We start from the raw sequence: 15,354 nt of genomic DNA on the forward strand, positions 1-15,354 counted from the left end.
ATTAAATATATTAATCAACGACTTATAAATTTACGTGCTGACTAAGAAATGTGTCATTTTTTAATACGGACGGAAGACTTTTTAAAAGCGAGATATATGTATATCGATAAAGAAGAGAGCCCAATTCACACGAGAAGAGCGATATGTCAAATTTATTGACATTTTAGGTTAATAAAACAAGTTGCAAAATTCGTTGAATATTAGAGTCGCAGTCTCTCTCACACACACAAGCGTTTAGGCTTAGCCTTTATAAGAAGATGGTTTCAATTTAACTCCAACTCTTACAAAATCTCTTCATACCAAAACTATTTCTCTCAACATGTAAGCACTCCACCACTCTCTTTCTCCCAAAAATCCAATCTTTAATTCAATCCCTTTTGTTTCACTCATTGATTTTCAAAGATTCAGTATGAATTACTCAAAAGATTAGTTCTTGGATCTGGGCACCTCTCTTTTCTCTTCACATGCATCAATTCTGCAACGCTATTTGTTTGTATTTGTCTTGTTTCTAACTTATTGCATGTACCATATATTTATACTGAGCTCTGTTTCTTGAAACAGAGTTGGGGGAATGGCGGCGCCGCCAGCTCAGCCGCAGTTTATGACCACCATTGATCGCAGAACTCATCCCGACGAGTCACGCATTGATGAGATTGAATATGATCAGATTATTGTGCCTGATGTGAGCATTCATTTTCTTTTTCATTTCATATCAATTTTTTATCTCCATTTTGTAAATATGTACCACAATTTAATGCATCTATTTTTGAATCTGTTTTACCCTGTTGTTATTCTGTGGTCTAATTATGATTTAGATTGTTGAGTGATGTGATTTTGAAGTTGGTTATGATTAGGTAAATTGTGAGTTCTGTAATTACAGCTGCAAACTGTTTGTGATTAGTTCTAGCCCAATTTTTTTTAGTCAGAACTCTTAAGAGTTTACCTTGTTTTGTGATAGTTCTGAATCCAGAGCATCAGTTGAGCTTAGACATGAACTAAGATGGAGGGAAGCTTAATGTGGTTTTCTTAATTCTTCATGTTTCTTGATTGATTTTATCAATCTTTTTTCAGAATAAAAGCTGGAAGAACTTGTTTGCATATGTCGGCCCAGGCTTTCTTGTTTGCATTGCTTATATTGATCCAGGAAACTGTAAGGCCTAGTAAACCTTTTTGGAGCCAACTAACAATATATACAGTATATTACAATTTACAACTTTGTCTTTTGTTGCACCAACAGTTCAGACGGATCTGCAGGCCGGAGCTCAGTATAAGTATGGGGTATGTCTAATGAAACTCGTGTGATGCTCCATATGTTCCACTATGAAAGAACACAATAGTAGATTGATTGTCCTTGAAAAGGGAAAAAAAGGGGCTGTTAAGTACTTTGTACTCTCTTCGTCCCTCTGTAACTGAGTTGTATTCCTTTTTTGGTTGTCCCACTTTAGTTGATTCATTTCCTTTTTTTGGCAAAAAGTAACAACATTTCTTCTCTCTTACTATACTTTCTCTTACTTTATTCTCTCTTCATCCCTATAACTTTTCCCTTTCCTACTTTATTTTCCATTTTACTTAACACATTTTTTCTTAAATCCCGTGCCGAGAAGAAACGCCCCTACTATAGAGGGACGGAGAGAGTACTATTTATACGAGATTGCTAAATGTTTTCCATGTGTCTAACATTCCTGTGCATTTTTCTCTTCATCACAGCTACTTTGGATCATATTGCTTGCTTCATGTGCTGCCCTTATTATTCAATCTCTCGCAGCAAACCTAGGAGTTGTTACAGGTTCATATTTTCTTCGATCATATGTTGCCATGGAAGTGAATTTTTTGATCAATGTTTAGGTTGTAACGTACTTTTTTGTGCAGGAAAGCATTTAGCTGAGCACTGTCGAAAGGAATACCCAAGAGTCCCAAATTTTATTTTATGGTTTCTTGCTGAAATAGCTATAGTCGCATGCGACATTCCTGAAGGTTGGGTTCCTGGAATAAAACATTGCACTTTCATGCTTTAAATGGAAGTGAAAAATGAGCCCATTGGCTTAAAAGAAAACCTTTTCTTTAAGCTATTTACATATTACTTCTCTCTGGAAGACATTTTTTTGTAAAAATGAGCCAAATTTGTTTGTAACTACACTTATTTCGTAACTGTCTTGTCATACTATGGTTTCACGTTGTGTGATAGAGAATAGAGAGTAAATCAGAAGTCTAGACCATTCCCTTGGGCCTTCGCTACTGTGGTTTCTATTTCTTCCCCTCAACTCCCATCTCTCAACTCGTGCTTAAGAGAAAAAATAAACTTTGTCAAATGGCAAATTCAAACCAGCCTGTAAATCTAAATCCCAACTTCTCTGTGCATGTAAAATCCAATACTTGAAATGTTCATTGGACTTGTTTTAGAATGGAATTTATAAGTAGAAGAGAAAACATGTGAAGACCTGCTGATGTCAATGGCTCTAAGAGAAAACCTCATTTGATGATTTACATAGTAATAGAGTCAATCTTCTCATCATGCTTAGTTATGCACTTTTCTCTTCAGTTCCTTTCCTGATTCCGCTTCTTTTCTACTATGGCAGTTATCGGAACAGCATTTGCTCTGAACATGCTTTTCAATATTCCACTTTGGTGTGGTGTGCTTATAACAGGGCTGAGTACGTTGGTTCTTCTGTTGCTGCAGCAATATGGGGTATTTAGCTGATCTTTCATCTTCACATAATTAGTACTCCTTCCGTCCGCCACGAGTGTGCAACATTCTTTGTGGCACAGGTTTTAACAACATGTCGTAGATGTTTTTGTAGTGGAGGAAAAGTCACATCAAGGATATATAGTTAAGTCACATAGGTATTTTATGATGGGTCATGCCTAGATTCTTTAGTACATAAAGGGATATGCGAGGGTGAATTATAAAGGAGTGGCTTTTTTACCTAAAAAAGGGAAGTTTCACAATTTTAGTGTTGCACAGCGTCGGTGAGTGGACGAATTGGAATATCTTATTGTGTTTCTAAATCTACGCATAAACTTGACAGGTGAGAAAGCTTGAGATTTTTATCGCTTTTCTTGTCTTGACAATTGCTGGCTGCTTCTTTGCTGAGCTTGGTTATGCAAAACCCAACTCGTCTGAGGTTTTAGAAGGCCTTTTTGTTCCCCAACTTAAGGGGCCCGGGGCTACTAAACTGGCTATTTCACTCCTCGGTGCTATGGTTATGCCGTATGTTTCATTGCACATATGTCTTCTAAATAAACAATTAGTTGGCCTATTTTAGTGTTTCTCGTTGATATTTTTCCCTGTTGAATGCAGGCACAATCTTTTCCTTCACTCAGCACTGGTGCTCTCTAGGAAAATCCCACGATCTGTCAGTGGTATCAAAGTAAGGAGATTTTGTACAAGAGATAGGGGGCAAATTTTTATTTTCGTTCCCTATATATGTTTCTCCTTATAGAATATGAAATATGATTGTTATCTTTCTAAAGTTTTAATAAGAACAAGTAATATTGGTCAAAATTCTTTATGAAAGCATTCTTCACATATTGAAGTGTCTGCAAGTTAAAATATTTGCTGGCATATACAGGAGGCTTGCCGATTTTACATGATAGAAAGTGGCTTCGCCTTACTGGTTGCCTTCTTCATCAACGTATCAGTTATCTCAGTTAGCGGTGCAGTTTGCAATTCACCGAATCTTAACTCAAAGGAACTCGAGAGCTGTGAGAACTTGGACCTGAATGAAGCTTCCTTTTTACTTAAGGTGCATATTGCTTTATCTCTTCAATTTTGACGTATATATATATACATATTTCCTCTGATATTTAATGTCGGATTTATCGTTCACAGAATGTTCTAGGCAGTTGGAGTTCCAAGCTCTTTGCAATTGCTTTGCTGGCATCAGGACAAAGCTCGACCATAACGGGAACATATGCTGGCCAGTATGTTATGCAGGTTTGACCGACTCCATCTAATCTCCTTTTATATCCATTTGAGTTATATATCACCAGTTTATGCTTTGCTTGTTTTTTGACTTATTAAATGACTGAACAATCGAAGTACTACCATATAGCCTTTCAAAAGAAGCTATTTAGTCGACTTTCTTATATTGCTTGAGCTTCGGTCTTGCTTATCTATATACTTCCTTTGTCCCATTAAAAATTAAACGTTTTCCTTTTTTGGTTGTCTCATTAAAAATGAAACATTTCTAAAAATGGAAACAACACTCTCTCTACTTTTTCCTCTCTTTTGCTTTCCTCTCTCTTAATTAACTCACAAAACAACACTACATAAAATCACATGTTGAAAACCAAATGTTTCATATTTAATGGGACGAAGTGAATATATTATAGCTAAGCCATGTCATGTTTTTTCCAGCCTAAACTGTAATATAAATTTCTCCATTTTTTGTGGACACCTCGAAATGGAGAAATGGGACAATTTTTTTTGGACGGAGTGAGTATTTTGTATCGATAACTATTATATTATTCTCCTATAGATTCACCAAATTAAAAAAAAATAGAAATATTACCGTGCGTTTTGCTAGTTATCTGTGAAACTAGCAAAACGCACGGATCACAGTGTATAGTGAAACTAGCTGATATATGGTGTTCTTGAATCCATCTTTGGATATTTTAGATGCCTTACTAACCTGTCTCGTCTCGTGGAACCTCTTATATCTGTTTTGTCCAGGGGTTCCTCGACTTGAGGCTGAAGCCATGGATTAGGAACTTTTTAACTCGATGTTTAGCAATTGTTCCTAGTCTAATTGTAGCTATTATCGGTGGAGCATCTGGCGCCGGAAACTTGATTATCGTAGCATCGGTAAGAACTCCTATACCTAGTATATAATCATCATCACACACTTCATGAAAAAGTTGGCACTTTGTATATCAACACCAATTTTATGTAAACAATAACAATAACTTTGGCAGAGTTTCTTTATATGTTGAATCGGATTACTGACATAGTTGGATTGGTCCTTATTTGTGGTCTTAACATCTAGTTTTCTTTAATACTAACTGCTAAACACTCTCTGTTCTGTCGCAGATGATCTTATCATTCGAACTTCCATTTGCGCTAATTCCGCTCCTCAAATTCACGAGCTGCAAGACCAAGATGGGCTTATATGCCAACTCATTTTCTGTAAGAATTCATCACTTTGTCCCTCTGAATTATTATATGCATATTCTTCTAGGGCAGGACAACAAGGGGATGTAATCAAATGCAAACTCTATATATTGTACAAACTTCAAAATATGATCTGGACCGTTAAATTTGAAGATGTCAACAGATGAAAAATAACGTCAACAAAATGTCAACATTCTCAACCGATTGACATTGCGTTGACATTTTCTTGTTGACGTTATTTGTCATCTGTTCACATCAAATCTTGAAATCTAATGGTTCAGATCATAGCTTGGAGTTTGTAGGAAAGATGCAATTTGCATTTTATCACAACCCGGACAACAAGATTTTAACTCAGGGATAGCTATGATATGCATAAATCTACAACAAATATGATCACATTGTACATGCTAACCATGGAAGCCAACATTATATGTAATGTCACAGACAAGCTGGAAAGTCTTGTTCTAAGAGATTTGGCCAGAAACAATGCGACGACTACACCTTTTACCTTGTCATATTGTTAATGCTGTCAATGGACTTACTAATGTCTAGTGTATTCTCATTTTCCCATTTTAAATTTTTTAACATCATCTCTTTGGAGTGACAGATCGCAGCCACTACTTGGATCATCTCGTTCTTGATCATGGGCATCAACATCTACTACCTAGCCGAAAAGCTGGTGACTTCCCTCCGTCATAGCAAACTGAGCATAGTGGGCATTGTGTTTTGTGGACTTCTGGGCTTCTTGGCCATGCTCGTTTACCTAGCCAGCATTGCGTATTTGGTGATCCGTAAGAACCAGGAGGGCTCTCACCTTATCGCGTTGTCGGATAGGCAGGAGGAGAATGTCACACTACCTAGACATGACATAGCTAACATGCAATTACCTCAAACAAGAACTAGTGATCATCTTTGAACTAAAATCATCCTTTTTTTTCTTTTGATGAGTGGTAATAATATTGGAGTATCCTTTGTACGATGTTTCATCTTTTATTCCAACCGCTGGATGCGTTAATAATGACAATTTATCATAGCATTGCCACAAAGATACATAAACTTAATCTGAGAAATCTAAAATAAAGAACATTTTTTATTTGAAGCCTAGTATGGTCACATAACTTTACCATCGACAAATTTATAATCCTCTCATCACTACTCCAAAAGTATTTTTCTGACAGGTTTGGGTCGGGCCCATGATGATTTCAGTTCAAGTAGGGCACAAAATCACCTAAGGTCGAGCCCTACTGCACAACATATTCAGGAATTATCTTAAAATAAGAAATAGAGATAAAAATTCTCTTATTAAAGCATTTTTCTTGGCTATCTTGCATGCTAGATCACATATTGCAACGTCTTTTTCTTATATGTACGAATAAATTATAGCAAAACCATATCATGTTTTTCTCCCGCCTAAACCGTAACATAAATTTCTCCATTTTTTTGGTAAAATGACATTATTTTCAACTTGGAATATAAGATCCATGTTTTTTGTCCTATTTTGCATCAATTAATTCCTCTACAATGTTGACTCGTTACTCGGATGGATTCTTAAAACTCGATATTTTCCTCGACATGGGATTCTTGATGCTGGAAAGGTTGGTAACAAAAGTTCGTTTTGAAGTGGGTTAGTAGCAGCCAAAGATCGCTTCAAGGCTGGCTTTAGGCAACACATTGGTGATGGAAGAGAAATGCCCAGTTATGGGGGAATTTGGTGTCCGAGTGTTGATAAACTCCATTCAATCTCGTGTAGAGATGATCGATTTCGTGATGCTACGGTGTTGGAGTTGTTCTTTGAGAGGGCGCATATGTTGAATGAAGTGATGGTGAGAGCTGTGTTTAACGGAGAAGAAGCTGAGCAGCTACTGAGCATCCCCCTGGCCCGGGGCTCTAAAGAGGGCGAATTATTTTGGTGTCCGGAACAAAAGGGCTCTTTCTCTTCTCTGTACGCTCAACGTATAAGTTTTTGTACGAAGGCTCCTTGAAGTGGAGACAAACTCAATTGTGTGGAGTAAACACTGGAAAGTAAAAGTGCCACTAAAGTGAAGATCTTCTTATGGAAGGCATGTAGAAATTTCCTTCCAACGAGGGACCGATTGCGACAGCGCCATATGGAGGTTCCGGAGATCTGCGAAGTGTGCAGCTTTGAGACAGAAACTTTATCTATTGTCTTATTTCTTGTGGTCTTGCTCATGACTGATAATTTTGCAAGGCGAAAGGGGTTTTATTGAATGGTTGGAAAATAGTGAGTGGTGATTTAGAGGTGGAAGTTGAAGAAGTGGTTGTTGTGCTATGATATCTATGGTTTAACTGACACATAACTAGACCTAGGCAGGAAATATAAACGCTAGACCTAGAAAGCTGTAAACATGCTGAGATCAAACATCATCAAGACTTCGGTATATTAAGCTTACTTCCTAGACCGTGTAAACGACTACCTAATTTAGCTAGACAGAGACCAACCAACAGTGGGGACCATGACTCAGAAATAGCAAGTACGGCAGAAAAGCTGCAAATAACTAACTGAGCATTCAACTCACAACGGCATGCATTTCTTCAACGGAATTAAACACGAAGATGAAGGAAAGAGAGCACATTCCCAGATTCGAACAGAATGTAAAAGTTTGGTCGTCGGAAACTTACGATAAACCGGAAATAACTCAGATCTACATATACTAGACGAAGCGAAATAAAAACACGAAGACTAGGCATCAAAATAAACCCACTCTGCTCAGATCTCACGTCAAACGCTTAATCCACTCCGGATCCAAGCAATCCGAAACCAACCATAACTCGATTCGTCTCCATAACTTCTGATTTAACAGATCTACTCCGATCAACACCGAATTTAAACTTTCCCACAATCAAGCTACAAACCAAATTCAAACCTCCGATTCATTCACCAACAAACTCCGATCACTCCGATCCAGCCATTACTCTGCACAGATTCAGTAAACAATTGCGAAACGCATCCAAAACAAGTAAGCTAGCTCAAACTCCAGAAAATCACAACAGCAAAATTAGACATCGACATAACAGAAAATTAAACTTGCATAAAACACGGAATAGTCGATAAAATAGAGTGCCGAGCTTCGAGCAGCGAAGCTCGGTGAAATCCACAAAATACGAGCAAAATAAACGGAAACTTGTTTCTTCGCCCTTAACAGGACGGTGTTACAAGCCAATTTGAAAATACGAGAAAGCGAAAAATGAACCCAAGCGCGAAGCCCCCTGAATTTCCCTCTAAGAACCCAAGTGTATAGAAAATTGAACTAGCTTAGTGAGGTCTCCCCCCCCCCCCCCCGAGAAGATCCCTCCAGAATGCATGCAACCTTCCTTTTATAGACACGGACATAATCTTCTAGAACCTTCGTAGAAATCTCCATTCTACCCTTCAGTTCTGAGATTTACTCCGTCTTGCAATTTCTTTCACAATGTTCACTTATTCGCCAGTTTCCTCGGGTGTGTGATTGCCTCCTTCTTTTCCTGGACCTGGCGAATTTCCTCTATACACCTGGCTTAAAACATGTGTTAGACCCAGCAAATTCACGAATTTATCCCCTAGACCTATGCATGAAATTAGCCTTATCAAACTGCTCACACTTAAACCATGCTTGTCCTCAAGCATGAAAGACAAGAAAAAGGAATAAGGCGAATTTCAATGCACGGTTCCCAAGAACGACTCTACAAACAAAACACTAACACAAAAACATACCCTTAGACCTAGACAATTATAGATTCATAAAAGAAAACAACACACAAAGAGAAACAACAGACAAGCATGAACTAGTTTCAACTTTTAGGCGACTGTCCCCACAAGCTTAACTTCTCTTCGATCGTCTACAGCCTTCAAATCCTCCCCCTTCCTTATTCTACCTAAACGGTCCGTCAGTTCGTCAAGATAGCCTATTGATTTCCCAGCGGTTAGGTTCGCTCGATCACTCATTCCTCACCAGGGATGTTAGGATCGAAACGCTCCAAAGTTAAAGTTACACCACTGATGCGTCGGGTTATGAGAGTTTCTCTTTTCTATCGTCTCCCGATTTTTCTATATTTTTTCATTCCTGGGTCAGGTAATTATCACTTCCTGCCCTTGGGTAATTAATCTTCTTTTTCCCTTTTTTTCCTAGACTTCGTCCAGCTTATACCTCCGATTTTATTATTTTATTAATCCACTGGACTTCGTCCAGCTTATACCTCCTTTTCCTGGACTTCGTCCACCTTATACCACCAGTTCTGGACTTCGTCCAGCTTATTCCTCCATAACCCATTTTTTCTCCTTTAGACTCTACTCCCTAAGCATCAAGTGGCAGCCCAGTTTTTTTTACATGTTAGCTCAAAGTGTTTAGACTTATAACTCACTTTTATAGTAGGGCTGCATAGCTAAGTTATCTAAGGCAGTTTCTATCGTCCTTACTTCATTCAGACCGCTTTTAGTTTATTAAGGAAAAAGGCATCAAAGTTGACGTGTATCCTTTATTCAATCGCTCTCACTAAGGGAATTTTTGCCTTATTATATCCACTAGCTCATGCAACACACAAACATAAAAACCTAGAGATACTAAGACTCATATTCAAATACAAATACTGCACTTACTCCCTCCCCCTCCCGCTTCACTCAAGCTTGTCCCCAAGCTATCCTGGTGACGTGGGGAAATAGGGAAGGACGAACAAAACAAACTTCTCACACTTAGACCATACACCGGGCTAAGTGGGAGAAGGCACACAAACAAAACTAAACATACAAAAAAAACAGAACAACCCCTTCTCACACTTAGACCAAGGATTGGGCTAAGTGTGGGAAGGTGCAACACGTATATACAGAACAGAGCATGCTGGCACAGATAAACACAAACAGAAAGCAAAAAAACCTAAAAGAAATGGAAGAGTAAAAGTTACTTGGTTTGGGGAGAAATCAATTCGGGGTCTGGCCCCGCGGGAGCCAGCCTTGAACGGGGCGGACGGTTGGGTCACTTTAGCTTTCTTCTTTGCCGGCGAATCCGGCGTCTCTGTCATCTCGTCACTCTGTCCCAGCACTGTCTTTCTTACGGTCAAGGGCTTAGTCGCGGACGGGGCAGTTAGAGGCCTCGTCGCCTGGAGAGGCTTCTGGAGAGATAGACTTCCTTGCCCTGATGGTTTAGAAACGCTGCCAGGGCCAGGAAGAGATTCCGGTGCCTCGGGAAACTTCGCTCTGAGCCACTTCGTCATTATCATCATCAGCGAGACGCCTTCTGCCAACCTATCAGTGTGCCTTGTCGACGCTGCCACAAGGTCGGTGAGACATCCCTTGAGGGCCACGACCTCCTCTCTGACCTTCCCGACTTCCATTCTCATCTCGTCTACCTCCGTTCTCACTCCTGCGACCTCTTTCCGTACTCTCTCAAAATCGACACTGTCCCTTCCTTTACCCCGTAGGGCCACAATCTCTTCTCTAACCATCTTGATTTCTGACCTCATCCATCCCACCTTCTTCCTCATTTCTTCAACTTCAACCTTGGCTCCTGCCTCCACACTTGCTGTTTCCTGTTTCACCTGGATGTCCGACCCGCCGACCTCATAAAAGCATACCTCCTTCCAAGACATGTATAGAAGCCCCTTATTGAAGAAATAGTCGATATTGAAAACCTATGGGGGCATGCACATCTCCACATCCCGGCACGACTTGGCTATCTTCAATATTACGTTGCGTTGCAGGTATGCCCCTAGGATGTGGCATGTGTACATGTGTCTGGAAGGATTTGCGGCCATTTGATGGCAAGCCTGGGCTAGCCAGTAGCCCAGGTGCACACGGACTCCCTTGGCCATACACCAAGTGAAGTATAGGTCGGGCGTGGTCAAAGCAGCGCTCACAGTTCCCATCAAGTTATAACTGATGAACGTCTGAGCGAATCGCAGGATCTGGTTGTCAATGTGGGAAGCCTTCGAACAGCTTGTCTTAAACTAACCCACCTTCGAGTGGGTTATAAACTCCCAGGCGCTCTGTGGACGGAAACCTGGAGTAAACTTCGGTGGACCTACCATCCTGTCATTCCACAGTCCTTCATCGTCCTGCGTACGTGACAACAGCCCCATGCGGAGCGTCCACTCGCGGATGCTCATTTCGTGCTCTTCATTGAAGAGGCAGAAAGTAGAGTCGGCATCCAAATCATTCGTAGACTTCAACCGAAAGGTTGAAAAGAACTCACCCACTGCTGCTGTCGGGACTTCAAAAGAGCTGTGTTTCAGTAACCAGTCGAACCCGATTGCGTCGATATACTCTCGGAATTCGGCATCGGAAGCAATCTACTTTAGCTCCGCGAGATCATATCTTTTCCCGGACTTCGCAAGCTTACCCTGGGCACTCTTTTCTTTAAACGTTGTTGCACGCCTGGGGTCAGAGAATTTCCTCATGGCATTTAGTAGTTCCTTGGTCAACCAAACTTCCGTAGGGTCGAAATTGAGCTCCTCGTCAGGTTCCTCTTCGGAGTCGGTAGACTCGGCAGGGCTATCGGATTCGGCAGCATAAGGAACCTTTGCGGGTGGAGGGATAGAAGCTTCAACAGATTTCCCTTTCGCTCGCTTGGTCAAGGAAGTAGCGGCTTGCTTTCCCTTCCTTTTTCTGTCTGCCGCCTGGCGGCGTCCTTCTTCGTCACCCTCCCCACCACCGGGTCTGGGAGAGTCGTTTTTTTCCTCCGCTGCGGCCTCTTGACCCAGCGCTTCCCTTCCCGTATCGTCAACTTCATCTAACAAGCTCCGGTGGGCTCGTCTACAGGCATCCCTTGCATTTACCGGTGAAATTGTCCCCTCTGGGACATCTGTCAAATCCGCGATTAACTTTACCCTGTCACCAACAGGGTCTTGTACATTTTCAGTAACGAGGGCTTCTCCCTCCTCAGACATCAAAGGGGCTGCCCCTGTGATATAAACAAGGGTTTCCACCCCAGCCAAATCTCCTTCATTGTGGGCTTCAGTACCCACAGCTCTTTCAGAGGTCCTCCCCTCACCAACATTCTTATCAGAAACTTGGGCCTCATCGCCCCCAAATTCTTCTAGGGTTTCTCCTCCCACAACATTCTCACCAACACCAGGGGTTTCCCCCTCTGCCAACTCCCTAGTAACAGGGGTTTCCCTCTCAGAAATATTAGCAATAACCCCAGAAATAACATCCACCAGGGTTTCCCCCACAGACACACCAACAGATTTATCAGCCAAAACAGGGGTTTCCCCCTCCATAACAGAGTCTAACCTTGGTACGCTTACAGTCAAGAGTTCCAAACCCGCAGCCAGATTTGCCTCCTCCTCAGGTTTGTCAGCGGCGGTTGTTTCTGCTACGATGGCGGCTGGTTCGGCCTTCGAATGTATGGCCTCCGGTTGGGGTCTCTCCGTCTCTGTAACTTGTGGCGGTGGTGCAGTGGTAGTCGTCCCCATCATAGTGGTGAACATGGCGAACGCCTTCATTGCCTCCTCTGGCCCCCCAAGCTTCTGTAATAGGTCGGCCATGAACGCCGCCGCGTTAGATTCGGCGGTTCCAGAGGTGCTTCCTGTGTTCTTTGTGTTGTCCATGGCAGATTCTGTAGAATTTTAACAAGAACTCGGAAGAAAATTGCTCCGATTAGGGTTAGAGAAAAATAGGGTTTGAGAGAGAAGTTGGGGAATTGTTTTGTAGAGAGAGTAAATATGATATGAAAAATAAAGGCTAAAGCACGGTTATAGCCTGTGGGTATGAGAGAGGACGGGTTGCAGGCAGTTGCAGGCATGACGCTAGCGACCGTACGCCTCTCCATAAAGTTACCTTTTGAAATTCGAACCGGTGCTAACTCGCTCCAAAAATTTACTCCTCAACTCCCTGCCCCATGTGAATATCTCTGCAATACCATACTTAGAAAAACATCACACTAAAAATGAAACGCCAGACTCCCAGGTCAAGGATATGATAGTATAAAAAATTCCCCTAAGGAGTCTGGTATTCTGAAAAATATTTTTGGAAGATTATTTTTTTTTCTGATTTGTTTGGGTTTTCTTGATTTAAAGGAAGCGATTAAATATTTACAAATTCTGTTTTCAAGTGCTCTCAAGATTCCCTAGGTCAAGGTATATATATAAAAAACTTCTTAGTCACCTGACCGAGGAATTCACTGAGAACACTTCCTTCCCAGGCCAGTTAGGCGATATCAGGGAGTGCGCGTAGCGACACTTCGTCCACTACACACATCTCCGAGTTATCCCTAAATACCTTCACCCTATGACCATTGACAAGAAAATGAGTAGAGTTTGAAGCACTTCCCTGGATCTCTACTGCTCCATTTGCACGAAAACTCACAATAGTGTATGGTCCAATCCATTTAGACTTCAGCTTACCAGGCATTAACTTGAGCCGAGATTGGAACAGGAAAACTTTCTGCCCAACTTGCAGTTCCTTGGTCCGGAGATTCTTGTCATGCCAGAGTCTCGTCTTCTCTTTGTACCACATTGCCGATTCATATGACTCCAGCCTTAGCTCCTCCAACTCCTGTAGCTGCAATTTTCTCTCTCCTTCGTATGATTGGGGTCTCATGTTGATCTCCTTGACCGCCCAATATGCTCGGTGTTCTACTCCCACAGGCAAGTGGCACATTTTGCCAAACACAAGCCTGTAGGGTGACATCCCAATAGGCGTCTTGTATGCTGTCCTGTAAGCCCATAGTGCATCTCCAAGCCTCTTACTCCAGTCCTTCCTAGACGGATTAACCGTCTTCCCCAGTATCGTCTTTATCTCCCTGTTGGAGATCTCTGCTTGCCCATTTGATTGAGGATGGTACGGTGTGGAAAGGCGGTGGTGAACTCCGTACTTTCTCAATAGAGCTTCAATAGTCCGGTTACGGAAATGCATCCCATTATCAGATATTATCGCTCTGGGCACTCCGTACCTGTTAAAGATGTTAGCTCTAAGAAATTTCGCTACCTCTTTAGCTTCACAAGATGTGGTCGTTTTGGCCTCTATCCATTTCGAAACATAATCAACTGCCACAAGTATGTATGTATTCCCGTATGAAGACGGAAATGGACCCATGAAGTCCATCCCCCAGACATCGAAGATCTCGCAAACAATCACTGGGACTTGCGGCATTTCATCTCTCCTGGAGATTCCCCCCGTCTGTTGGCACCTCTCACAGTTCTGACAAAACTCAAAAGCATCCTTATGCAATGTAGGCCAGCAAAAACCACTATCTAACACTTTCCTTGCAGTTTTCCTAGGTCCAAAATGACCTCCACAAGCTAGGGCATGACAATGATTCAGCACATCCCTCTGTTCCCACTCTGGGATACACCTCCGGATTACCTGGTCAGCTCCCATTTTCCACAAATACGGGTCGTCCCAGAAATAATACTTGGCTTCGCTTCTGAGCTTCATCCTCTGGGCCCGGGAGATTTCCTGCGAACTGGGCACCTCTCCAGTGACCAAGTAATTTGCCAGGTCTGCGAACCATAGCTCATCGTTTAGATGACATTTTCCCTTCTCAGAATCTCCTGGACCTGTTAACGCCATGATCTTTTCCCAACTGATAGGTCTAGGAAATTCCCCTAAATAGTACAGATGCTCCTCTGGAAATGCATCAGGTATAGCTTCGTCGGTCTCACCTTGAAAAATACGACTCCGGTGGTCAGCCACCTTGTTCTCAGTCCCTTTCTTGTCTTTAACCTCCCAATCAAATTCTTGTAAAAGTAACACCCAACGGATTAACCTCGATTTAGACTCCTTCTTCGCTAGCAGGTACTTAATAGCTGCGTGGTCCGTGAAAACGATCACCTTCGACCCCAGCAAGTACGAGCGAAACTTCTCAAATGAGTACACTACCGCCAGCATCTCTTTTTCAGTGGTGTCGTAGTTCTTCTGGGCTTGATTGAGTGTTTTCGAAGCATAGAAAATCACGTAGCTTTTCCCATCCACTCTTTGACCTAGCACTGCTCCCACTGCGTTGTCACTTGCGTCGCACATTATTTCAAATGGCAAACTCCAATCTGGTGCTCTGATAATGGGAGCAGAAACAATCAATCCTTCAACAACTGAAAAGCTTTCTTGCACTCCTCATCGAAAACAAAATCAACAGCGTTATGCAACAAGTGAGTGGGTGGTTGAGCAATCCTTGCGAAATCCTTTATAAACCTCCTATAGAATCCTGCGTGCCCTACGAATCCTCTCACTTCTTTCTGATTCGTCGGGTAAGGCAGTTTTGAGATCACATCAACCTTTGCTCGATCTATCTGTATTCCTCTGTCTGATACCACAT

The 15,354-nt window shown here is 41.8% G+C and overlaps 1 protein-coding gene across 2 annotated transcripts; it reads left to right on the forward strand.

Annotated features, from left to right (window-relative positions):
* The first annotated feature begins 175 nt into the window (after positions 1-175).
* Positions 176-6,089, forward strand: LOC121802078 (metal transporter Nramp6-like). Of its 2 annotated transcripts, none has more exons than XM_042201638.1 (14): positions 176-321; positions 562-682; positions 1,072-1,150; positions 1,238-1,278; positions 1,708-1,786; positions 1,870-1,974; positions 2,577-2,686; positions 3,027-3,208; positions 3,299-3,368; positions 3,570-3,743; positions 3,830-3,934; positions 4,673-4,804; positions 5,030-5,125; positions 5,718-6,089. In XM_042201638.1, exons 2-14 carry the CDS (start codon positions 572-574, stop codon positions 6,024-6,026), a joined length of 1,593 nt encoding a protein of 530 aa, XP_042057572.1. In that variant the 5' UTR covers positions 176-321; positions 562-571; the 3' UTR covers positions 6,027-6,089. The 2 variants fall into 2 exon arrangements, with proteins under 2 accessions (XP_042057572.1, XP_042057573.1); XM_042201639.1 differs by lacking the exon at positions 176-321 and adding an exon at positions 343-489.
* The last annotated feature ends 9,265 nt before the right edge of the window (positions 6,090-15,354 follow it).

This window comes from Salvia splendens, chromosome 5, assembly GCF_004379255.2.
Source record: "Salvia splendens isolate huo1 chromosome 5, SspV2, whole genome shotgun sequence".
NCBI classification, from domain to species: domain Eukaryota; kingdom Viridiplantae; phylum Streptophyta; class Magnoliopsida; order Lamiales; family Lamiaceae; genus Salvia; species Salvia splendens.

Coding starts and splice junctions, on each gene's coding strand:
- LOC121802078 (XM_042201638.1), top strand. CDS start 572: ATGGCGGCGCCGCCAGCTCAGCCGCAGTTTATGACCACCATTGATCGC. Junction 3,369..3,569: donor GATCTGTCAGTGGTATCAAA/GTAAGGAGATTT, acceptor TGGCATATACAG/GAGGCTTGCCGATTTTACAT. Junction 3,744..3,829: donor AAGCTTCCTTTTTACTTAAG/GTGCATATTGCT, acceptor TATCGTTCACAG/AATGTTCTAGGCAGTTGGAG.